Raw genomic sequence first — 25,496 nt, forward strand, 5'->3', positions numbered from 1 at the left:
TATTAAGGGGAGCTCCGAAAATTTTTAACCACCAAAAGGGGGGGCTCTGAAAAAAAAGGTCCTCTAAGGAAAAGAAGAAAGAAAATTTTAGGGTTCTATAAGGGGGGGCACCGAAAAAAATGTTTACAATGAAAGGGGGGCTCTGAAATTTTAAGGTGTCTTGAGGGAATATCTTCCCTCCACCCACCCCCCCCCCCCCCCCCCTCGGAGTAATTACTGAACACCCCCTTAGGTTGAATCCTTACAAAAAGAACAAATTTATTTTTGTACAGAGTTTGAATGAATGAGCATACACAAAGCCTGTGCAGCACCTGATGCTATTATAATATAGATTAAAAGTACTGTATGCCCGAGTTACAGTTGACAGGGGAAATAAATAAATATTCGACATATCGGGTGTAAAAATATAGAGAAATTTATTTAGGGTAAAAAGAACATTCGCAGTTAATGGGAGAAAAATTTACCGTGTTTTAGAGATAGTCGACTGTAAAGTAAATAAAAAAAAGTAGCATTTTCCGCCTCTAGACACCGACATGACTTTCAAAAATTGGTATCTTGACAAAACAAGGACTTCAAGTGACTCGCGCACTGTTGGAAGATTCTGCCCTTAGCTCCGCAACTGTTTATTATTTGTGTATTATCTTTAGAGCTCATGGTATGCAGTACATATCATCTTATGTAAATAAAATAAACAGGTCAATAAAAACTAAGGGTTTCAATAACGGTTATATTTTGTGTAATGGTGAAGTTTGCAGTCATTGGAAGATAGCAAGATGTAGCCCCCAACAGGCTACGCTTTACATGACTTTCCCTATACCGATACCTGAGGCTAGGCAAGGTGGAAAGTCGTCCTGTCCCAGACTCGTACCCAGTCGTTATTTGCTGTTGCGCGGACATCCACAGGAATCCTGAAGCGAAGACAGAAAAAAATAACGACTGGCAGATTACAGATCCAAGATGGCAGACGAAATCGGCGCAGAGCAAAATGTTACGAATTTTCACAGACGAAGAAGGACCTATCCATACTGCATTTCTTGCCTGTAAAATTCCATGTGCACATGACAACTGCAGAAATAACCTAAATACTTTCCTGGAGTTTGGAATTCGGCGTAAGATCATGTGCGAATAGTGGCTTCCTCGCTCTAGAGCTTCTTCTAGGGAACATAAAGACAGTATGTGCTCGAACTATATCTCTGAAAGTGTATATTTTTGATAAATACAATCCAACCAGAGCAGTATGAGTTCAAACGAGTGCCAGAACATTCAGACCATCCAAATTCATTTCATGAAATGATGTATCGAGCTCACCAGTTTCGTCCGCCGTCTTGGGTTTTACGAAACGAAAATATCGTCTAATTGAACAGGGAACCACCGAAAATAAAACTAAATGGTTTACAACGAGTGTGTGTAGGTAGGCCCTTGGACTTGTGCACAAAAAAAAGTAAAAAAACGGTCATAAAAACGCTGCTTGCAAGATATTTGAAAAACTTGTAAGATATTTCCTGAGTTCTGCCAGACAAGCGAATTCCGACCCCGAAACCGTATCCTGACCGTCATGCATCGCGCGGCGTCTGGGTACGAGACTGGTAACATTGAGAAAATAGCCACGCCCCTACTGGTCATATCCTTATGATCTTTGAAAAAAAACTCTCCCCCTCCCCTCCCCTCCCCTGGCCCCTATAGGCCCTGTTTTGACAACCATATCTTAAATCAAACATCCGATGGATCCATCTTCAGTAACATGAGATGGATACTATGACCATTTCCATATAATCGCAATCGATCGCACACGGCCGCAGCTTTTGACCGTACGATCGTATTATTCCGATCGCAAAGTGGTTTCCATGTGGTCGCGCGCGATCGCAGGGTGAGTTTCCCTTGGAAACCAGCCTAGCAATGCTTAATTCGTTTTATTCACCGGCAAATGGTATCAAGCTATATCTCTAGGTCCCGCGGTAGCGCTGTGAAGGTATACGATAATTTATATCAACAAAATATCTTATATTATTATTGCTAATATTAAAAAAAAAAACATGGCTTTTATTTTCACTCATCAGTGCTTTGTGTATCATTTTGAGTTGCTACGTTCAATTATGTATGCGGGGTTTGTATTTGGTCCTGATGAAGAAAACAACTTTAGGCCAGGAGACGGAATTTAGCTATCCGGAAACGATATGTATGTATCAGTAAATGGGATCTAGGCTAAGGTAAATGGGGACTGGAAACAGGGTTTATGGCCCCCGAATGGTCCCCCGAAATTTCGATGTGCTCGCAGTTTTCGGCTAATGCTCGCATGCTCGCGAATTTTCTTGCGCCGTGCTCGCATTATATTTTTCGATGTGCTCGCTGCTCGATTTATTCAACAACTAAAAATGCTTGGTCTCGCATAAAAAACGGGGTGCTCGCAAAAGACCATTCGGGGGCCCTAGGATTTGGGTAACCGGAGGGAATGGTATTTGTGGAATTCTAGCTTGGGAACAAAAATGTAAAAGCCCGGAAATAGTGCGATCAACATTATCGTTCCACCAACCCCACACCGGTCAGGCCACAGTTAGTCAGGCTGACTTTCGACAAACAAAAGATAGCGGGAGAGGCTTTTGGATGGCGAGAATGCGCTCCGAAGAAATCCGCACAGGGATCCCAATTGTTTGGGACGCTAATTTTTGTCGTACCCAGACTCCCTCCAAATACACTGCGATGTTTGCTGCAAAAAAAGACAACTTGGCTGGCTTTGTCTGTCTCTAATCCAACTATCTATTGTGATCCTTGTGATCGTTGTATGTACAGCGATATTTTTCCAGTTTAGATTTGATTTCTGAGTTCTACGTTGTCTATTTTATAGAGCATGGCTTCGGCGGATTTCCAGAGAAAAGTGGAACAAGCTTCGGAGCTAATCCGACCGCATGTTCGCCATACGCCGACAGAATTCTCCCACTGGCTTAGCAAGCTTGGGAACGCTCAGGTCTATATCAAGTGGGGTAAGGGAATCGCTACCTTTGACTTGTTTTATGGCTTGTATCACAAGCCTGTGTTTATGATATGATGATATATGTGATGTCAAGATCTTGTTTACCGACTGTTTAAACGATGTCGATAGGTCATTCCACCCCTCCTCCCACATCCCCCTTTGATTCTGTTTCTTCTCTCCCCCCCCCCCCCCCCCATCCCCAACACCCTCCCACTCAAATCCGCCTTGAATCTTTTGGATGATTGGTGGAAATTCTCTATGGACTTCCATACCAAGGAGATGTCTGAATCAAGGATCAAATTACTGGATAAGAGTGACAATGACAGCATAGCCACTTAGTTGCATATTAGTGTTTTAATATTTTTCCCTGCTAGCAGAGGCCTCTTTTTCTCTGTATTTTGCTGGGATGGCGTTTGCGAGGAAAAGAGACCTCGAACGCCAGCCAAGCGAAATACAGAGAAAAGAGGCCTCTGCTAGCAAGGAAATGATATTTATGTTGAATTGATAAATTTCAGACAGTGAGCAGTTAACAGGCTCAGCTAAAGCAAGGGGAGCTTTTCATAAACTGCTTGCTCTGAAACAAAGAGACCCAGCACTGATCAAGAATGGAGCAATAGCAGCGTCCACTGGCAATCATGGATTGGCTTGTGTAAGTTTGACAGACAGAAAGACATGACAAGTTTTTGCGTTGCTGTATTTTAACAGGGTAATTTATGAAAAAGTGAAAAACACCTAATTGTTGTCTATTGAATTCAACCTTTTTTTATTTTTATTTTTTATATGCCTCTCTTTTCCCAGAATGTTGGGCATTTTGTTAGAAAATGATGTTCATCCCAATCCCTGGTTCCTATAATTCACATATTTTCTTATCTTGGGGTATATAGGGTCTATTGTAGTGCCCTGTCTATATTACGATCTTTAGTTGCCTAGTCTTAATTGTGTAAAATTTAATTCTATGCTTATTATTAGTTTTGATTAGGTTCCCCCCCCCCCCCCACCTCTGATCATGAAGTAGTGGGCCATTTCCTCTTGAATGGTTGTTATCAAATACTATATCCTTTTTCCATATAAGACCCATGATTGCACACTCAACTCCCTTCAACAGATTCTACCTGTGTTGGTGCCGAGTTATTTTGAGTCCCTCTAAAACCTGAGAGACCATGTAAATTTACTATTAAAGTAACTCTTTGCTTCTAAGTCCAAGGCAATGAGTATCCTTGGTATCAAAGGAGTAGTCTACGTCCCAGACATGGTTGACCCACAAAAGAAGAAAATGATTGAAGAGAATGGTTCCATGGTGAAGATAGTTGGACATACCTGTGCCGAGGCAGAACATGAGGCAAGGGTGGAGTCTGAGGTAGGCATGGTACACAAGGTGACAAGGGTAGACCTATGAGAGGGGGGTCCGATGGTACACAAGGTGACAAGGGTAGACCTATGAGAGGGGGGTCCGATGGTACACAAGGTGACAAGGGTAGACCTATGAGAGGGGGTCTGATGGTACACAAGGTGACAAGGGTAGACCTATGAGAGGGGGTCCGATGGTACATAAGGTGACAAGGGTAGACCTATGAGAGGAAGGTCTGATGGTACACAAGGTGACAAGGGTAGACGTATGAGAGGAAGGTCTGATGGTACACAAGATGACAAGGGTAGACCTATGAGAGGGGGGTCCGATGGTACATAAGGTGACAAGGGTAGACCTATGAGAGGAAGGTCCGATGGTACACAAGGTGACAAGGGTAGACCTATGAGAGGGGGGTCCGATGGTACATAAGGTGACAAGGGTAGACCTATGAGAGGGGGGTCCAATGGTACATAAGTTGACAAGGGTAGACCTATGAGAGGAAGGTCTGATGGTACATAAGATGACAAGGGTAGACCTATGAGAGGAAGGTCTGATGGTACACAAGGTGACAAGGGTAGACCTATGAGAGGGGGTCCGATGGTACATAAGGTGACAAGGGTAGACCTATGAGAGGAAGGTCTGATGGTACACAAGATGACAAGGGTAGACCTATGAGAGGAAGGTCTGATGGTACATAAGGTGACAAGGGTAGACCTATGAGAGGAAGGTCTGATGGTACACAAGATGACAAGGGTAGACCTATGAGAGGAAGGTCTGATGGTACATAAGGTGACAAGGGTAGACCTATGAGAGGGAGGTGTGATGGTACATAAGTTGACAAGGGTAGACCTATGAGAGGAAGGTCTGATGGTACATAAGGTGACAAGGGTAGACTTGTGAGAGGAAGGTCTGATGATACATGAGGTGACAAGGGTAGACCTATGAGAGGAAGGTCTGATGGTACATGAGGTGACAAGGGTAGACCTATGAGAGGAAGGTCTGATGGTATATAAGGTAGCAAGGGTAGACCTATGAGAGGAAAGTCTGATGGTACATAAGGTGACAAGGGTAGACCTATGAGAGGAAGGTGTGATGATACACAAGGTGACAAGGGTAGACCTATGAGAGGGAGGTCTGATGGTACATAAGGTGACAAGGGTAGACCTATGAGAGGGAGGTGTGATGATACACAAGGTGACAAGGGTAGACCTATGAGAGGAAGGTCTGATGGTACATAAGGTGACAAGGGTAGACCTATGAGAGGAAGGTCTGATGGTACATGAGGTGACAAGGGTAGACCTATGAGAGGAAGGTCTGATTGTACATAAGGTGACAAAGGTAGACCTATGAGAGGAAGGTCTGATGGTACATAAGGTGAAAAGGGTAGACCTATGAGAGGAATGTCTGATGGTGCATAAGGTGACAAGGGTAGACCTATGAGAGAAAGGTCCGATGATACACAAGGTGACAAGGGTAGACCTATGAGAGGAAGGTCTGATGGTACATAAGGTGACAAGGGAGACCCATGAGAGGGGGGTCTGATGGTACACAAAGTGACAAGGGAGACCCATGAGAGGGGAGTCTGATGGTACACAAGGTGACAAGGGTAGACCTATGAGAGGGAGGTGTGATGATACACAAGGTGACAAGGGTAGACCTATGAGAGGAAGGTGTGATGATACACAAGGTGACAAGGGTAGACCCAAGAGAGGGGGGTGTGATGATACACAAGGTGACAAGGGTAGACCTATGAGAGGAAGGTCTGATGGTACATAAGGTGACAAGGGTAGACCTATGAGAGAAAGGTCCGATGGTACATAAGGTGACAAGGGAGACCCATGAGAGGGGAGTCTGATGATACACAAGGTGACAAGGGTAGACCTATGAGAGGAAGGTGTGATGATACACAAGGTGACAAGGGTAGACCTATGAGAGGAAGGTCTGATGGTACACAAGGTGACAAGGGTAGACCTATGAGATGAAGGTCTGATGGTACATAAGGTGACAAGGGAGACGTCTGATGGTACATAAGGTGACAAGGGTAGACCTATGAGAGGAAGGTGTGATGATACACAAGGTGACAAGGGTAGACCTATGAGAGGAAGGTCTGATGGTACATAAGGTGACAAGGGTAGACCTATGAGAGGAAGGTCTGATGGTACATGAGGTGACAAGGGTAGACCTATGAGAGGAAGGTCTGATTGTACATAAGGTGACAAGGGTAGACCTATGAGAGGGAGGTCTGATGGTACATAAGGTGACAAGGGTAGACCTGTGAGAGGGAGGTGTGATGGTACATCAGGTGACAAGGGTAGACCTATGAGAGGAAGGTGTGATGATACATAAGGTGACAAGGGTAGACCTATGAGAGGGAGGTGTGATGATACACAAGGTGACAAGGGTAGACCTATGAGAGGAAGGTGTGATGATACATGAGGTGACAAGGATAGACCTATGAGAGGGAGGTCTGATGGTACATAAGGTGACAAGGGTAGACCTGTGAGAGGGAGGTGTGATGGTACATCAGGTGACAAGGGTAGACCTATGAGAGGAAGGTGTGATGATACATCAGGTGACAAGGGTAGACCTATGAGAGGGGGGTGTGATGGTACATAAGCTGACAAGGGTACAGTACGATAACCAGTTCCATAGCAGTCCTAGTTCAGTATCACTTAGCATTTGAAGATATTGTAGATTTCAACAATCCAAAACTACCTAAATGATACAAAACTATTAACCTTTCCTGAGATATAAATCCAACTTATTTCATCACATCGTTTGTTTAGAAAGTATCATTATTTTGAAGCGATTTTCATAATTGTTGCTGATGGTACATAAGGTGACAAGGGTAGACCTATGAGAGGAAGGTCTGATGGTACATGAGGTGACAAGGGTAGACCTATGAGAGGAAGGTCTGATTGTACATAAGGTGACAAGGGTAGACCTATGAGAGGGAGGTCTGATGGTACATAAGGTGACAAGGGTAGACCTGTGAGAGGGAGGTGTGATGGTACATCAGGTGACAAGGGTAGACCTATGAGGGGAAGGTGTGATGATACATAAGGTGACAAGGGTAGACCTATGAGAGGGAGGTGTGATGATACACAAGGTGACAAGGGTAGACCTATGAGAGGAAGGTGTGATGATACATGAGGTGACAAGGGTAGACCTATGAGAGGGAGGTCTGATGGTACATAAGGTGACAAGGGAAGACCTGTGAGAGGGAGGTGTGATGGTACATCAGGTGACAAGGGTAGACCTATGAGAGGAAGGTGTGATGATACATCAGGTGACAAGGGTAGACCTATGAGAGGGGGGTGTGATGGTACATAAGGTGACAAGGGAGACCCATGAGAGGGAGGTCTGATGGTACATAAGGTGACAAGGGTAGACCTGTGAGAGGGAGGTGTGATGGTACATCAGGTGACAAGGGTAGACCTATGAGAGGAAGGTGTGATGATACATAAGGTGACAAGGGTAGACCTATGAGAGGGAGGTGTGATGATACACAAGGTGACAAGGGTAGACCTATGAGAGGAAGGTGTGATGATACATGAGGTGACAAGGGTAGACCTATGAGAGGGAGGTCTGATGGTACATAAGGTGACAAGGGTAGACCTGTGAGAGGGAGGTGTGATGGTACATCAGGTGACAAGGGTAGACCTATGAGAGGAAGGTGTGATGATACATCAGGTGACAAGGGTAGACCTATGAGAGGGGGGTGTGATGGTACATAAGCTGACAAGGGTACAGTACGATAACCAGTTCCATAGCAGTCCTAGTTCAGTATCACTTAGCATTTGAAGATATTGTAGATTTGAACAATCCAAAACTACCTAAATGATACAAAACTATTAACCTTTCCTGAGATATAAATCCAACTTATTTCATCACATGGTTTGTTTAGAAAGTATCATTATTTTGAAGCGATTTTCATAATTGTTGCTAAAATAAGTAATGTCCTAATTAATCGGCAAGCCTTAGATGCTCAGGGTCTGTGGTATACTCTGCCTAAAAGCAAGGCGGCTTTTGTGGAAGACTTTTTTCATTCGCAAAATTCGGAGGGAAGCTTACTACTCACACAAATGCAAACGCCGTCTGCGATAGACCCACACTAAAAGATGTGTATAACCATATATTTTGGCCAGGGTTGTTTCAAGGACTGTCTAGCATGTTCTATAACCAGATATGATAAATTTTGAATTGTTTTGTTATAAAAAGACTTTCTCCGCATCTCCCTTTTTTCCCTGCAGCTCGTAATGCAAATATTTCTTAGTTCTAACAACTTCAAAGGACACATGTGATTCCAAAAGAAGGGAATCAATAACATCGAAGATAAGTTTGGAAAAGTTTTGTGTTTTTTGTTTTGTGTGCAATTTTGAACAGTGTCTCAAGCATTTTATCGCTTGTTAATTGTTCACAATCAGAAGCGAGCGTGTCTTATCCCAATAAACAGTCAAATCTATTACAAGAATGCCGGTCTCGTTATGCTAAATCCCCATACTCTTCAGTATGTCTAGCACAATCTTACGGTGTAAAGCCCCACCCGTGCGAGATGGATTCCTAGGTTTTTAGGAATTTCCAGGTATTCCTAGGAATTCCTAGGAATTTCCTAAGATTTCCTAAGTTTGATCTAAAGCTGTTAACAAAATATGATTAAACTTCCTAAAAAATTCCTAGGATTTCCTAGTATGCATACTGCGCCAGCACAAGCCAGCATTGCTGGAGAATTCTTGCTCGACTGACCACAAGACAAAGGAAATGTCAGAAAGTCAATTTCCCATTTTGACATTACCTTTGTCCTATTGTCAGTCGAGCAAATATTTGCCAGCACTGGCGGCTGGTGCTGGTGCAGTTTGCACGGGCTTTTAAGTGTACGAGCCCCCAAGAAAACAGCTCACCAGCAGGTACAAAATGCAGACTACATTTTTCAGTGATTCCTTTTGTAGCCCAAGTTAATGCTGGTGCAGCGTCTAGTTTTTATATGAATGCTTAGAAGAAAGAATGTCTGTTAATGTATATGGCTTTTTTCTGACTAGATGCGATTTTTTCGATTTAACATTGCTTTTAGTTTTTCGTGCTTCCCATAGGACGTGGGAATAGTTCCGTATCACCCTGCCGCCATAGTGTGTTTTGGTTTGACTGCAGATATAAAGCCGCGAAAAGGATTGATTTGATTATCCTGTTCTCAACTTATCATATTAATCCCAGTAATTTTAATTCTAAACGGTTATTTTTTATTATGTGGGCCTTATTTCAGTCATTTGGCTGAAATTTTAAAGACAACCTCCTTGATATTGTTAGCGTTCAATATAATATTATTCTATATTAAAATAATTACTGAAACTGTGATCAATATATCGATATGCTAGGATAATTAAATAAAACGGCCAAGATTAACCATACTTAAAACATTAGCTGGCTAACTTACAAAATGATAGGGGATTGTTTTTGCAGAACTCTTAAAAGAATGACAACAAGGCATTGGCATTCACATTTTGTTCTTGTAAATAAAAACAACTTTTTGTTGAGCTCTTGTGCACGAAAATTATCAAAATAAATCACCCAATTCTAGGCTAACCTTATCCTCTACATTTTTTTCATTTTGCACAATTTGCAGTTTCAGTATTTGTGTGGGTTGTGGCATTTATTTTGGAAAAATTATATCAGACCATTTTATTTATGATTGCAATATGGATTTGTTAGCGACACGCGAGCGAAAGCCCATTGACGATTGTTGGTTTGTTAACCTGCTGCATTGCAAAGTTAAAATCATTTTTATACATTAGTTTTTAGCGAAAAGGAAGTAAATATGTTTTTATTGATTCTCAATTGAAAAAAACTCAAAACAGATGACAGAAATTTTGAGTGATCGGAACTATGCCTGCTGCTACGGAACTATTCCCACTATGTTCAAACAGAAAATACCATATAAATCAATAAAATGTGAAAATGTGAAAAAAATTTTTAGTCGTCTTAGAAAAAATCATGAGCATTTGGCCCTCCACAAAAAAGATAAAGCAATTTTAATATTAAGTGATACAGACCTGGTCATCGTACTGTAGACCTAGTTTTTGTTTTGAATATTCAAAATTCTAATTATTTAAAAAGATTCAACTTTCCCAGTGATTCAAATGAACTTAATCCAATACTGATATGAAAACTTCATTTGCATAGGGTTCCTTATCCTTCTTTGTGTCATTTCTTCATCCTTCTTGTGTCATACAAGTCAGATTGTTGGGCTTTAAAATGCAATGGCATCATTTAAAGCTGGACGTTGACATGGGCTCCATCTGATACATCTCAACTGTTTTCCACCAAACCACAACACATAAAGTCACAAAATTTTGCCATGTGTATAAGATATTTCCATTTGTGGTATAAACTCACCTGTTTCTGTTCACTCTGGTTTTGTTTTGTCAAGCTGTCCTAACTGTTATTGTATCTTACAAACATACCTCAGCAAGATTTACTAAATGTCTTTTCTATCTTGCAATTAGGACAAAGAAATCCCCTATGTATCTCCTTCAAATGACTGGGATGTCATGGAGGGACAAGGAACTCTAGGGTGAGAATAGTCATATAAACTGTATTATGTAGTGTAGCACTCTGATATACAGCAAAAATGGCAGAAAGAAGACATAGGTATTATATTAGAGGACACTTTGTCAAGAAATAATTTTAGGAAAGGGACTATACAGTATATAGTTTACATATTGAAAGATTACAAGGGGTGAGGTGTAATTGCCACACCCATGGGTAGTTGGGTTAGCTGTTATTGCCCCAACCATGGGTAAAGGGGATTACATGTCATTGCTACACTTATGGGTTATGCAGCTAGTTTTCATTGCCACACCCATTAGTAGAGGGGCCAGGTACAATTGCCATTCCTATAAGCTATAAGTATAGGGGTTAGTGTTCATTTCCCTACATGGGTAGTGGGGTTAGGTGTCATTGTCACACCCATGGGTAGTGGGGTAAGGTGTCATTGCCCTACATATGTAGTGGGGTTAGGTGTCATTGCCCTACATGGGTAGTGGGGTTAGGTGTCATTGTCACACCCATGGGTAGTGGGGTTAGGTGTCATTGCCCTACATGGGTATTGGGGTTAGGTGTCATTGTCACACCCATGGGTAGTGGGGTTAGGTGTCATTGCCCTACATGGGTAGTGGGGTTAGGTGTCATTGTCACACCCATGCGTAGTGGGGTTAGGTGTCATTGCCCTACATGGGTAGTGTGGTTAGGTGTCATTGCCCTACATGGGTAGTGGGGTTAGGTGTCATTGTCACACCCATGGGTAGAGGAGTAAGATGTCATTACCACACCTATGCATAGAAGGGTTAGGTTGCACTGCCCCACCCATGGGACGAGGGTTCAGGTGTCATTGTAACGCCCATGGGACGAGGGTTCAGGTGTCATTGTAACGCCCATGGGACGAGGGTTCAGGTGTCATTGTAACGCCCATGGGACGAGGGTTCAGGTGTCATTGTCACACCCATGGGTAGAGGAGTAAGATGTCATTACCACACTTATGCATAGAAGGGTTAGGTTGCACTGCCCCACCCATGGGACGAGGGGTTAGGTGTCATTGTAACGCCCATGGGTAGTGGGGTCAGGTGTCATTGTAACGCCCATGGGTAGAGGGGTTAGGTGTCATTGTAACGCCCATGGGTAAAGGGGTTAGGTGTCATTGTAACGCCCATGGGTAGAGGGGTTAGGTGTCATTGTAATGCCCATGGGTAGAGGGAGAGTCATTGTAATTTATCCATGGATCATAAACCATATAATGTTATTAACAGGCTAATAAGAGTGTGGAGTGTAATGGTGCATTAATGTGATTGTGTGACAGACTAGAATGTGATTGTGTGACAGACTAGAATGTGATTGTGTGACAGACTAGAATGTGATTGTGTGACAGGTTGGAGTTGTATCAGGATCTTCCCTCTGTTGATGTGGTGTTCGTGGCTGTTGGGGGAGGAGGTCTGATTGGAGGCATCGCTTCATACCTCAAAGCTGTTAAGCCTTCAATACAGGTACTACAAGTAAAAAAAGGCCTGCTTAGGGAATAACCAACCAATCCATTTCTCTGTTTTGACAAAGACATTGGAAGAAACTCACAACTTTTTCTGCTGGTATTCTGTCCTTTGGCGGAAAAGTTTGCAGTAAAAGTTGTCACAACATGAAAGAAAAGGGTGGTGTAGGTAGTGATTATTATAGGGCCATCATGTCTCTTTTGTATCTGCTCAGTCTGCTGGACTACAGTAGTTATCCAGCTTGCACCAGGCTTCATTTACCAAAAGGCACAAAACTGGTGTGTTCTTTTTACATTTCATTGAGAGACATCCACCTTTAATGGGCTACTTGGTGTTGATGTATTCAACCCAAGCAATTGGTGATTATTTTTCTGCTACTCAGGTTGTGGGCTGTGAAACAGAGATGTCGCCTGTCATGTCTAAGTCTGTCCAGGCAGGGAAAATCCTGGAAATGCCATCTGGTGATACGTTATCTGATGGTACTTCAGGAGGTGCTGAACAGGGATCAGTAAGTGTGCCGTTATTATTCTTGATGAAAACCTTTAGAACCAGTAGTTATCATCATCAATGTCTCTTCATATATCATCATGCTGGTGATCACCTCATTTTACCATTGTCATCATCAACATCATTATAACCATAATCTACAGTGACATCATTTTATTCTTTGTATTATCACCATTTATCTGATTGATGGAAGCTTTGCAATTTCACCATTTCCAATGACCTTTTAAACCACTATTTTGTTAAAATTATAGTTCTCTGCCCTATTCACATTGTGTTGATGGCTTTGACAGGTAGCATTCCCTGTTTGTCAAGAAGTTGTGGATGATTGGGTTGTAGTCACTGAGGAAGAAATTGCCAAAGCAGTTTATGAAGTCATGGACAAGCACCACAAGGTGACATTAAGTTAAGAGCATTCTGCCTGTGATCAACTGCGCCCTGTGGTTTGAGTGGGATAACTCCAACTGAACTGTTTTTATTGTGACAGATAGTAGAAGGGTCTGCTGGGGTGTCATTTGCCTCGTACATCAAGACTAGACAGAGATGGGAGGGGAAGACTGTTGCTATTGTAGCATGCGGAAGCAATATCAGTATGAAAAACCTCAAGATGATAATTCAGAAGTTTGGCTGAAGGTAAGTACACAAGAGGCATGAAAAGGTGACTCCAGAGGGTGTACAGGATTGCCATGGGGAGGGTGGAGAGGTGACTCCAGGGGGTGTACATGATTACCATGGGGAGGGTGGAGAGGTGACTCCCAGGGGAAGTACTAGATTACCATGGGGAGGGTGGAGAGGTGACTCCAGGGGGTGTACATGATTACCATGGGGAGGATGGAGAGGTGACTCCAGGGGGAAGTACAAGGTCTGCATGGGAGGGGTTGACATGAATATAATTCTCTTTATTTTGTCTAAAAAGTACAAATAGCCACAGGAAGGCCATGGGGTTCTTTAACCCTTTTACTTTTGAGCAAAATTGTAAGAAAAACAGACTGAAAACACAAACCTCCCCCCCCCCCTATCTCAAGTCTAACACTATCAGTTAAAAGCTACTGCTGACCCAAGACGGCGGTATGCCTTGAAGTTTCCAACAATGCACTGCAGTGCCTTTTCTTTCTAGCGACGGCACTGCTACAGCCTGTTGCTTACAACAGTTTTGCTTGTAATTTGCTTAAAAATTACAGTTTTTTTTCACATCTGGAGTGCCTTAGGACATCATAAAGTCTATTTGGGCATAATTAATGCTGTGCTTGTGGTTGTTTGCACGCTGAGGTTGATTCAATGGGATAATTTTAATTAATGGTAATCTAGTTTGGGCTCTTCCGAGTGAGAAAGGAATTTTCTAGTGAATGGCCTCCTACTCTCCAATATGGACCATCGTTGCTACCCAACCTTATTAAAAAAATTGTTAACAGGCTTATTCTGGGTTCCTTGGACCTGGAACTGTTTTGTTTGGCTTTGGGGCAAAGAGATTTATAAAAAAAAACTGTTATGATTATGGGGGGAGGAGTTTTCCTGCCTCTCTGTCAAGGTGTTTCCGAGACTCCCATGATGCAGTGCAGGCACGCAATTTAGCCTAAAGATGGTGACTCGCTTCTAATGTGGGTTTTAGCATTGATTATTGTGGCTGATGGCTGTAAAATGGGACCTGACAGAGTGCATTAAAGGTATCTATTTGTGACTTGATCTGTGTTTGCTTGTCTCTATTTGTAGTTCAGAATTTTGTCTTTTACCCCGATTTTGCCGGCAAAATCGCTCGCGCTCGCGTCGGATTAAAGCAAAGGCCAACAAACTATATATCAATTTAAAGCTTAATGATTGTACTTTCCTCCTAAAATAATCATTTTTTATACGCGCTTAATTTTGAGAGCTTTTGCCTGGTCCGAAGTGCGAAATCGACCACTTTTAAACATGCGAATTATTTATACACACCAAAAGCGCGTAACCTCCCGGGATCTGCTTTATATCTTTCGTCCTGTACTGAACTGACAAACCGTGTCTACATTTCACGTCACACAGCCTCGTTGATTAATAATCAAGGGTCAAAGTTAGGCGTGGAATAATTTTGCTTCTTTGGCTACAACGCGCTAATTAAGTCCGTAGCAAAAAAAACTATTTATTATCCGCGGCACGGTGTGACAGAACAATATCTATACTAGACGCTTGCCAAGTTGCGCAGGAATCGGGCGGTTAGAAGTGTACCTTTAATTCACATATTTAGATTAAGATGGGGTGAAATTTGATTGCGAGATATCGGGGATTGAAGTTGTGTAAACATTAGAGGAAGCGTGACAGTAATGACAGACGAAGAGCAAATAGAGCCGCGTATGGCAACCAATCACATTGCATGCTCTACACGCAGCGGGAAAACTCTTAGGCGCTTACATGTCATAGCGCTAGTCGTGCAAGTGAAGGAAGATGCCTAGACTGAAGCGAGCTTGCACCGAAGAAAAGAGCGCGGAAAACTTAAAAAGACCGCGAACGGAGACAACTCTCTGTTTCAGGCTTTCTTCCTCGCTTAGCCTTCTTCGGAAGCCAAGGATTCTCATTTAATCTTGGCGTAGTTTACAACTATGCAAAATTTAGAGTAAACGCTTATTAAGTTGATATAAATACGGATAAATCTCGGATAAAACGTCGATAATAATACTGACGCGCTTGTATGCTAATTAGAGGGAAAAGCGGTAAAAATCAGTTACCCGGATGTTGATCGCGGGACTTTGAAACAGGATTATGGGATTATTGACACCTTCGAGAATAACGCTACACTCGTTCGAATTCGGATTTCTTGAATATCTGGCGGAGTATTTAAGATTTTGTTGGTATTTTTTTGCTAACATCTAGAGTGTGCCTATTGTCATCGAATGGCATAATAAAAAAATTTCACCCGAAATGAATCCATTTGGGTCTACGGTATCGTTAAGCATTTGTTTCGTTGGTCAGAAATCGAGGTTGATCTTGACAATAGAGTCAATTCTATTACATTGCTTGGATGCGCCTTGGAAGAATCCATGAGTATCCGGCTCTGGTGATGTATGGTTTGCATTTCTGGCGTTTAGGCGTATGGCTTGGTTTTGGCTTGGTTCTGGCTTATATTTTACAGGCGCCTCAGGGCGTAATAGTAATAAAAGGGTTAAATACAGGAAGCGTCTTTGTATCAAACTCAAAAACACAAGATGAAATAAGATATTAATATACTTGGAATAAAACATCGCATTATTTTACTTTTTAGTATTTATTACAATAAATATCTCTGATAATTTAAGAATTCTCTAGGTACGGCGTTTATCTAAATACAGCCTCATACATTACTTTCATCAAATTAAACAATGATTTATATCAATAGAGTGATTTTCATTAACCTGTTCTCTTTTGTGTTTTACTGACTATTACCCTTTGACTATCACACTTTGTTTCACAAGTTAGACTAATGAAAACCACTCTATATCATTTTGCTCTACTATAATCCTATTGATCAGCCTTCATAGTATCTACATAAGCCTGCTTATAAAACTGTCTCCATATTTTAGAGTGGTTTTTATAAAACCATGAAACAAAGCCAGCCAAAAAAAAAGAGAAGAAAATTATTTGAGTGAAATAGTGCTTGATAAGCTAAAGCATGTTCCATAGATATTTAAAACCACTCCATAGTGTATTTTACACATACAGCAAGAATATAGAATAATGTAGAGAAAAGCTTGAAAATAACATAGAAGATATTTCACTTGGCTAAAATCCATGGCTTCATTCCTAATTTTCTGTTGGAGCATTAATACTGTATCAGTATATACCCATGGAAGACAAAATAAATTGAGGTTTTACTTTTCAGGAGATGCTGGACTTACAGGTGCCTCCAATGGAAATCTTTCTACTCGACACCCTGAAACAAATGTTTTTTATTATTCAATCTGTAACATTAGTGACTAAAAAACAATCTAAGCTATCTGTCAATTTATTCTCAAAATGTTTAGGGAAAAATTTTTTTTTCAAAATGATTTGCTCAAAAGTCAATCTAAAGCTTTCTCCAACCAATATTTGTGACTATTTATTCTCAAGATGTTTAGGGAAGTTTTTTTTTTTAAATGATTTGCTCAAAAGACAAAAGGATGTGCAAAATAGGGTAGTCACCAGGAAAATAATTAAATATTACCTATGAAAGGTGTATAGCTGGGTAGTGTGCTGGGTCAACACTCTCATCACTGTGACCACGGACAGATAGCCAAAGGTTTCAGGCTAACATAGATTTTCAACACATGGGAAAATCTTTAGTGTTCGCCATTATTATCCGTCTGACCATGTCAACGTTAACGTCCCTTATATAGAAAAGAGCTGTGACACATACCATAAGCTATTGGTGTTAGCTTGAATACTGTGTGCAGAGGGATGTCTAGGTTTGGGATTTCATCTGGATAATAAATAAAGCAGAGTGTGAAATAAATATATATTTTTTAAATCACCATTAGATTGTTGTTGTTGTTTTTTTTTACCTGGCGTGTGGTTTGTGAAGTATGCCATGATAATCTGCATCACTGCCTGAGAAAATACACAATAACCATAAAGTAAGCATGGATTTTATAGGCTGAAAAACAAAAAGGACTTATTTATGTACCTCGTGGACTATCAACACAACATTGTTTTGTCGCTCCAGTTCCTGCAGAACAAGATACAGTACACAATGATGTGGGTTGCCCAATATGCCAACAAATTAATGCATTGCACTGAATAAAACAATCAAGGCCACTGGAGTGTATTAAAGAGGTAAAAAATTGTAGGAGACAATGCCATGCATACACATTTGTCAGAGGTTTGGACTTAAAAGTACATGTGATGTGGAATTAAGGTAAAGCTATACAAGATGTTGTTGCTTTGGTTTCAAGAAAACTTGGTCTTTACAGTTGTAGTAGCTGTCATGCACCCATACATTGTGACAGAACTAGAATGTTTAAGGAGACTATGGATAAAGAAGCTGGATCATGGAGCCATTTGAATATAGAACAATGAACCTTGTCAAGCTAAAAGATTCCACAATCCCTTTTGCGATTGCAACTTTTAAATTGCTTAAAGCCGCATTGTCACCAGTTTACTTCCGGAGGTCCGACAGAAACCTCAAACGTTAAAAGACAAAAGAATATATTAAAATCTGAGATATTAAATATGCCATCCGCTTTCAATGCTTTCAATATTTTGAAATATTTTTCGCATTTTCCGTTAAAAATCATCGGAGATTTTACGTAATCGGCCGGAAGTAAATTGACAATGCGGCTTCAAGCCTGGTTATCCTGTGCCATGGCGTGGCTGTCCTTAGGGGAGAGGGTATTTACACATCTTTATGGGTGATTATGATGGACGGGGATTCATTTTACCATTATGACAGGCTCCAGTCTTGCACAGACATCGCTGTATGACTGAACAGAATAATAATAAAAACGTCATGAGAATTGAACTCTCCCAAGGAAAAAACTGAAACACAAAGTTATGCAAGGAGAGTAGGGTTTTTGACAAGCCTGAGCCACACACACTTGATCAGGTCTGCTCAAAAGATGGTAGATACCTATTTGTAAGAGACTTGCTACAGTCAACTACAGTATCTCAAACCAAAAGTCTCCCCTGCTGTTTTGGTAAGCAAAAGTGCATGCAAGCACACAAAAATGTTAAGGTTAAAAGCTTGAAGAGTTAGTAGCTGGAAACACAGGAGAATAACTTCAACTCATTTGTGACACAAATTCAAATTAAGGCATGAACTCGGAAAAATCCTCAGTTACAGCCAGAATTAAAACCTGGGCCACAGTGGAGGCCAACGCACTACACACGCTAGGCCACCCATGCTTCTAAGTGGATCAAGAGTTTTTAGTATGGCACAGTGCCTCCCTGCCCTTGAGATAATAAGCTATCTGACCTCTCCTAGAGGATATCTGTAGATAAACATGTTCTTGTGGCGAGCTTTTATGTCATCAGGGCCCATGGTATTCAAGTCACTGACAGGTCGGCCATCGTAGATTCCCTATGATATTGGAGTATGGAATACAAGATATCAGAAAAAATAAATGTTTGATAATCTTACATTTTATAAGATAAAAATGACAATTAGCATCTATTAAAAAAACATAAGTAATCAATCTCATTACCCACCCCTTCTCCCCTAAAATTACATACCTAATCAATCTCATTCCCTACCCCCTCTCCCCTTAACTTACATAATCAATCTCATTCCCCACCCTCTCTACCCTAAACTTACATAATCAATCTCATTCCCCACCCCCTCTCCCCTAAACTTACACACCTAATCAATCTCATTCCCTACCCCCTCTCCCCTTAACTTACATACCTAATAAATCTCACTCCTAACCCCCTCTCCCCTAAACTTACATACCTAATCAATCTCATTTCCCACCACTTCTCCCCTAAACTTACATAATCAATTCCATCCCCCCCTTCTCCCTCTAAACTTACATACCTAATCAATCCCATTCCCCACCCCCTCTCCCCTAAACTTACATACCTAATCAATCCCATTCCCCACCCCCTCTCCCCTAAACTTACATAATCAATCCCATTCCCCACCACCTCTCCCCTAAACTTACATACCTAATCAATCTCATTCTCCACCCCCTCTCCCCTAAACTTACATACCTAATCAATCTCATTCCCTACCCCCTCTCCCCTTAACTTACATAATCAATCCCATTCCCCACCCCCTCTCCCCTAAACTTACCTAATAGATCTCATTTCCCACCCCCTCTCCCCTAAACTTACATAATCAATCCCATTCCCCACCCCCTCTCCCCTAAACTTACCTAATGGATCTCATTTCCCACCCCCTCTCCCCTAAACTTACATAATCAATCTCATTAAGGGCCTTCCAAGGTTCCACAGGAGCATGCTGGATGTACTTTGCCGTTTGGACAGCTCTCTTGAGCTGGCTTGTCCACACCTAGCAACAACATGACCAGCAACAAATTCAAATTGATTACAGATAAAAGCATACAGGACTATATTTCCCCAATGCAGTACACATATACTGTGACTAACTGAGGCTTGCTTCCCTCATCACAAAATATTCTTCTGCAGCCATTGCATATCTAAACATACCATATTTACTGATATATGGTACAGTATGCACTTATGTATAACACACACCCTGATTTTTTAGGTCATTTTTGGCAAAAAGAAAAGTAACTATAATTGACAAAATCCTAGATGAGAAGTTTTTTGAAAAATAATCGTTACGCTCGCCTCAGACATCGAAAACAAGTAGACTTCTTTCTCTCCAAGTCCTTCAAGGCGTGCTCTCCAGACTTTTTCATTGATTTAGATTTGGTATTTCAAAATAACACCGTGGAATTTAAATAACTTTGACTAACTATTCGCTGGCCAAAATACTCAAGGGCCTTTGTAAATTTTTCAACCTCTCAAACAAGATGTTTCGTGTATAATACACACCCCAATTTTGGAGATAATCTGCGTGTGAAAAAGTGTGTATTATAAAAAAAGTATATACCGTATTCATATTGAGAGGTTGGTTGTTTAACCTACCTCCCGTAGGTTAAACAACCTAATAAATGCCTTTGATAAAAAACCACACCTTGAGGTCAGGTATATCCTGCTCGTTGATGAATGCAGCCAGAGTTTGAGCAAACTGAAATACAAAAGAATGACATTTGAACTCTCAGTGCTTTTTATTCATAATCAAATGTATAATACAGTACAAACCTCATCCCCTCGTTTTGTTAGGTCTGTATCACCGCCAAGTAGTTGATGAACATTGTTTTCACACTCTGCATGCTAAACATAAAGAAACCAAGACAGAGAACTTATTATGGAGAGACCGACATAAGCATAAAACACGTCAAATTCTGTATCATTAAACCCAAAAAAAATGTGTGGATAAAAGATAAGCAGTCAGTAAAAGATGACACATTACTCTGTTAGAAAACTTCAGTACATATTAAACACAATTATAAGTCGATAACATGTAGACTGAGGTGTTCTGTGGAGTGATCATAATTATTATTTTCTAGTACCAAGTATATTTTAAAGATTTCTGATGAAGGTATAAAAAACAATCTATATACAGTACTCTTAACAAGTAGAGAGAAAGACAGATATATAATGGACAGTCAAAACAGAGAGATAAGACACAGAAGAAAAATTTAGAGTGTCAGACAGACAATCAAACTACTAGACAAACACAGCTATGAAAAAGAAAAAAAGAGGTGAGCACAGCTAGACATGCGAAAACAATGGAGGTAATCAAGTATTTCACTAATTCTTAAAGGCTTGGAGGGAAGGGTGGAACATATAACCTACTATTAATGTAATAGGTCTATGTGTAGGTCTCTTATCATGACTATCACTTACCCTAACAAGGTAGATGGACCTCTTCCGCACATGAAGGTTCATCAGGAAGTAAACAGATTTACTTTGAAGGTACCCTTAAATATAAACACATGCTACATTAAAAAAGATTATGAATGAAAAAAAAAAAAAAAAAAAAAACTAAACAAGAAACATTATTTACCATCAATATTATTAACAAGGTATTGTTCGCCAGCATTGATTATCTTGATAAATGAGAGATCACTAATAAAGAAATAAAACCATTATCAAACAAAATTAATAACAAAATTAATATGGGGATAAAGTCATTCATTGTCATAAACTGTTTGAAATCAATAATCCACCCATACTATTTGAAATCCATGAGTGATTTTCTCAGCAACAATGCCTTTATCAAGAGTCCTGGCATTATTACCTAACAGCACTTCTAGTGCTCATACTTTTGTAAAAGTAATATGCCCCTTTTAAACCCCATGCTCATCAAATAAATGGCTCATCAAAGGCACGTACAAATTAAGTGTAATAAAAGTCCACTGTTGCAAATGACTTACCCGTCCTCCATGGTTAAAGGTTCATATGCGGCTTGATAGTGCTTGATTCTCTCCTTGAAATCATTAAAAGCCTGCTCCTTGTCCACTTCCTTGTAATCTGGACTAAACACCTTTACTTCCTGGAAATAAATGTTTATAGAATATTAATCTCTTACTAACTGTGACAGTAACCTCCACCAATAGAAAACAAAAAAAAGTTGAATAACCATAGTAAATTCATATTATTTTCTTATTTTCTAGGCAAATTATGGGTTATCATTATTACTTATCCCTTAGAAAAATAACACTATAAATTTTAAGGGGGGGGGGTGCATTTTTTGGCACTTTTCTCCTTTCCAGAAGAAGCATGTATATCAATTTTTGTCCATTTACTTGTTGATTTTTTTTCCCATTATGTTTCTTCGGTAATGCATTTTTCAGCAATTTTACCCTGCTCAAAATTGTTAGTGGATTTCCTCGATCCACCCCAAAAAGTTTCTAATTGTTCATCCATTAATGGAAAACCCCTTCCCCAGAATGATTTTATTCTACATAATGTAAATTATGCCATCTCTTCAAAGTGCAATACCTTAATATTGCTGGCGACAATCTCACTGTTATTACAAACTGACTCCATAAAAAAGGTCTGCAATGGATACAAACATAATAAAATTAGCCAAAAACACACACACAAAAAGAATGACTATGTAAATAACTGTCAATATAGATAAGTCATCTGAAGTGCCTATATTAAAATTCATTACCCTCTTAACAGTTTTTTCTTTTATATAATACTGTACCTTGTACCCTCGGCGTCTGCAATAGTCAAGAACCATTCTTCTCCTCTCGCGAGTTGTGTTAGTGGCATCAAAAATCTAAAATTTGCAAATAATCTTGAATACTAACTCTTTAAAAAAATGTTCCATACATAATTTCTATACCGCAGCTTGACCGCCTTCATCCAACCATGAGCTGACGTCATTCAGACAATCAATGGCGCATTGCCTGTGGAAGAGAGTTTGATAACCTTGTAAGAAGTAAACATATTTAAACAAAACATGGTAAAGTATTTAAAAGCTGTAAAGTCCATGACAATCTTGTAACGTCAATGACACTACTATTTTAGAAAACCAGCTCCTAATGAAAAAAACTCAGCAGAAACAAAAACCACAAAAAGAAATTTCAAATAAGCCCCATTGCATCCAAAAGAAGTAATCTAAAAAACACAATTCACAGGAATTTTGATTTTGATTCACAGCATTTCCTGAAGGGGAGGGGGGGGGGCACTGAAACAAAGGAGGGGAACCAATAAATAAAATAAATAGCGGGGAGGTTAATTTGTGAATTCGAGCTTGGATACATTTTTTGGGCTGAAATTTTTGCATATTTCTATTTATGATACTTGGCATAGTGATAAGACAAGCTAACACCAACCTTCTTATTGCTTGAGCTTCTTGATTGTCTACCTTGAAAAAATCATGAAGCTTATCCATTCCAACAGCTTTCCGTCTGTACTCTCCAACATTGAACACTACAAAAACAACAGGTTTTGTGCATTAATGAATAATGTATAGATTTAGGCACTGCCTAAAAGTGGAGCCAGCTTTATTACCATATTTTCATATGGAAAATCTTTGGGCAGTTTAGGGGTATGACCCCCTGAAGAATAGAGTTTCTAGACTAGAATTTCTTTTGAGGATAAAAAAAGGATCCATAATAACAACACCTGCTCGAGAATTTCCCAAACAAACACCGAGGCACAAAAAGAATGTTTTATTTCTTTTATAGAATTATTTCTAATCCTACGCAAAACGAAAAGACAATGAAAAACTTCACAACAGCACGCGCTCATGGCGTCATTCCAGTGCACTTCAGCACTTCTGGCTAATCAGTTGCATTTTCTCAATTAAATACTTTTTCTTGCCAATTCTTTTCTGCAATCATGCATTCCGTTATTCATTTGTCAAAAGTCAGACAATGGGCTTAATCCCCCCCTCCCCCCGTCTTTTTCAAGTCCCCCCAATTCTTGCTGGAACTAGTCTATCATTGGTTTAGAGCAATCAATCAATTAGCTGGCCTGGTCGCATGAGCTGGTCACGTGAGTGGTACAGATAGCTGACAGCGTGTGACATGACCTCACTGATCACAATTTTTGAGTCGTCTAGTTTATGACCAATTTCTATACAGCTCCGCTACAAAAAAACACATTTGGCATTTGTATGAGTGAACAGAAAGTGTTCGAAAAATGGTGAATTTGTATTTTTGTGACCAAAGAGAATTTCAAAATTCATGGGAACCAATCAGCAATTGGGTCACAAATTCCTGCTACAGGTATGTGATCCAGAACAATTATCCACTCAGTAATACAGACCTTCTTTTTCTTACAAATGCACAAATTTGAAGGAGTTTGGAGGAGTATTTGTAGATACATTTAAAGGTGTGCGTACAGACCTTCTTCTGTTTCTTTTTTAAATGCTGTGCTCACCTTTACACTGTATCCCTATCCAGTTGAGATAGCGGCCAAGCTTCTTGGCCATGTAAGTCTTGCCTCGTGCTGGTAGGCCAACCAGCACAATGACAGTTGGAACATTAACAAATCGTGGTGTGTACTCAGGGAGGGCACAGTCTAAATAGTAGAGGAAAATACTGGTAACTAAGAAATCTGTGTGTACCCATTTTAGGCAGCTTCTAATTAAGTTAAGTGCTGATTTACTGAGTATCTGAAAAAATAAAAATAACCAGTAACAGATCTAGGAAGAGGGTTTAGGGGATTTCAACCCCCTCTTTGGGCCCCCAGCCATATGTAACAAAAAATCATTACCCCCCCCCCTTTGTCACTGAGCCAACCCCCACCCTCCTTAAGCGAAAAGCTAGATCCGCCTCTGAAAACAATATATTTCCCCATAATGTTGTCTCGAAGTCACAGCTTCTTTCAATTATAAGAATGATAACCATCATAACACAAATTCAACATTGGCTCGTTGGGACTTCCCTGTTTCCTCAACTCTAGGCCGATGTTAACAGAGAAGTTGGGACTCAACTACAAACATTATGTTTGTCGACAAAACATAATTTTGGACAACAAGTATATATGTACAGACTGGAAGTTCCTGCACACGGAAAGCAAAATTATTCGAGTTATAAAAAAAATAGCAAACCACTTCATTTTAGATAGCTTATCGGTTTCGACTTAGTATCTTTTAGCCGAGGAAAATGTACACTACAATTCTACGCTCTTTCCCTATAATATGGCTCTTTTTGGCCTTGTTCGCTTGAGATAGGCTTGTTTTATAAACGAATAAACAGTAGGTTAACCTACCGACTTTATATTTATAATCAGACGGAGTAATCGTGTTTTTTCGCTTCAGACGAGGTTTGCGTTGAGCGCCATTTTCACTCGGCGTTTCTTCCTCGAAACTTTCGTCGTCTTCCTCTTCTTCCGTTAAAATATCGTAGATTTCTTGTTCTACAGAAGACGTACTCATTTGAGACATGAGTCGACTCGAAGATATCTCCTGCTGCGACATAGCTGAAGAGAATATGAAAAATGCTAGGAACAGTTCAACTTCAATTTTTCAATGTGTACTCTGATAATATTCTCTACCGGCGATGCCCTAATACTTTATGCTTCCAGCGATGCTTATTCTACACCAATCACAGTTCGCTATTTTGCAGTTTTAATGATACATGAAGTATCTATGTTTGAAATAAACATGTCAGACTCGTGGCACGTGCGAGGTCAGCGGCTTGAGTACTCACTGTCACGTACAGGGAACCCA

General features: G+C 40.4%; 2 protein-coding genes and 2 long non-coding RNA genes across 6 annotated transcripts; 2 read left to right on the forward strand and 2 right to left on the reverse strand.

The window, feature by feature from the left end:
• Positions 1 to 457: 457 nt before the first annotated feature.
• On the reverse strand, positions 458 to 1,509 carry LOC125562980. The gene is made up of 2 exons (XR_007308034.1): positions 1,309 to 1,509; positions 458 to 1,154 (listed from the first exon to the last, which is right to left on the reverse strand). It is a non-coding gene; the product is annotated as an uncharacterized LOC125562980 (long non-coding RNA).
• A 570-nt stretch (positions 1,510 to 2,079) lies between these two features.
• LOC5505970 (L-threonine ammonia-lyase) lies at positions 2,080 to 16,765 on the forward strand. Of its 3 annotated transcripts, none has more exons than XM_048727868.1 (10): positions 2,080 to 2,207; positions 2,843 to 2,978; positions 3,484 to 3,617; positions 4,167 to 4,325; positions 10,817 to 10,884; positions 12,235 to 12,349; positions 12,732 to 12,857; positions 13,147 to 13,248; positions 13,341 to 13,486; positions 16,680 to 16,765. In XM_048727868.1, the coding sequence occupies exons 2-9, from the start codon at positions 2,846 to 2,848 to the stop codon at positions 13,482 to 13,484; spliced, it is 981 nt and encodes a 326-aa protein (XP_048583825.1). In that variant the 5' UTR covers positions 2,080 to 2,207; positions 2,843 to 2,845; the 3' UTR covers positions 13,485 to 13,486; positions 16,680 to 16,765. The 3 variants fall into 3 exon arrangements, with proteins under 3 accessions (XP_048583825.1, XP_048583824.1, XP_048583826.1); XM_048727867.1 differs by lacking the exon at positions 2,080 to 2,207 and adding an exon at positions 2,672 to 2,768; XM_048727869.1 differs by lacking the exons at positions 2,080 to 2,207; positions 4,167 to 4,325 and having other exon boundaries at positions 2,681 to 2,978.
• On the forward strand, positions 5,893 to 7,291 carry LOC125563090. Its single transcript, XR_007308120.1, has 2 exons — positions 5,893 to 6,573; positions 7,156 to 7,291. It is a non-coding gene; the product is annotated as an uncharacterized LOC125563090 (long non-coding RNA).
• On the reverse strand, positions 16,583 to 25,405 carry LOC5505982 (6-phosphofructo-2-kinase/fructose-2,6-bisphosphatase). The gene is made up of 18 exons (XM_001626669.3): positions 25,037 to 25,405; positions 24,203 to 24,343; positions 23,152 to 23,248; positions 22,659 to 22,722; positions 22,518 to 22,592; positions 22,307 to 22,363; positions 21,739 to 21,857; positions 21,369 to 21,430; positions 21,209 to 21,282; positions 20,561 to 20,632; positions 20,433 to 20,486; positions 19,686 to 19,781; positions 18,747 to 18,851; positions 18,214 to 18,255; positions 17,460 to 17,501; positions 17,338 to 17,383; positions 17,193 to 17,255; positions 16,583 to 16,730 (listed from the first exon to the last, which is right to left on the reverse strand). Exons 1-18 carry the CDS (start codon positions 25,242 to 25,244, stop codon positions 16,669 to 16,671), a joined length of 1,479 nt encoding a protein of 492 aa, XP_001626719.3. The 5' UTR covers positions 25,245 to 25,405; the 3' UTR covers positions 16,583 to 16,668.
• Positions 25,406 to 25,496: the final 91 nt, after the last annotated feature.

This window comes from Nematostella vectensis, chromosome 5 (genome assembly GCF_932526225.1).
Source record: "Nematostella vectensis chromosome 5, jaNemVect1.1, whole genome shotgun sequence".
NCBI classification, from domain to species: Eukaryota; Metazoa; Cnidaria; class Anthozoa; order Actiniaria; family Edwardsiidae; genus Nematostella; species Nematostella vectensis.

What these genes read in the sequence shown, in the direction of transcription:
- LOC5505982 (XM_001626669.3), bottom strand. Translation starts at nt 25,244, where the DNA reads ATGTCGCAGCAGGAGATATCTTCGAGTCGACTCATGTCTCAAATGAGT. An exon ending in CCTTTAACCATGGAGGACGG is followed by an intron (nt 21,431 to 21,738) that starts GTAAGTCATTTG and finishes TTTCTTTATTAG; the next exon opens with TGATCTCTCATTTATCAAGA. An exon ending in AGGATATACCTGACCTCAAG is followed by an intron (nt 19,782 to 20,432) that starts GTGTGGTTTTTT and finishes TGTTGTTGCTAG; the next exon opens with GTGTGGACAAGCCAGCTCAA.
- LOC5505970 (XM_048727868.1), top strand. Translation starts at nt 2,846, where the DNA reads ATGGCTTCGGCGGATTTCCAGAGAAAAGTGGAACAAGCTTCGGAGCTA. An exon ending in TCAGGTCTATATCAAGTGGG is followed by an intron (nt 2,979 to 3,483) that starts GTAAGGGAATCG and finishes GATAAATTTCAG; the next exon opens with ACAGTGAGCAGTTAACAGGC. An exon ending in GAGGTGCTGAACAGGGATCA is followed by an intron (nt 12,858 to 13,146) that starts GTAAGTGTGCCG and finishes TGGCTTTGACAG; the next exon opens with GTAGCATTCCCTGTTTGTCA.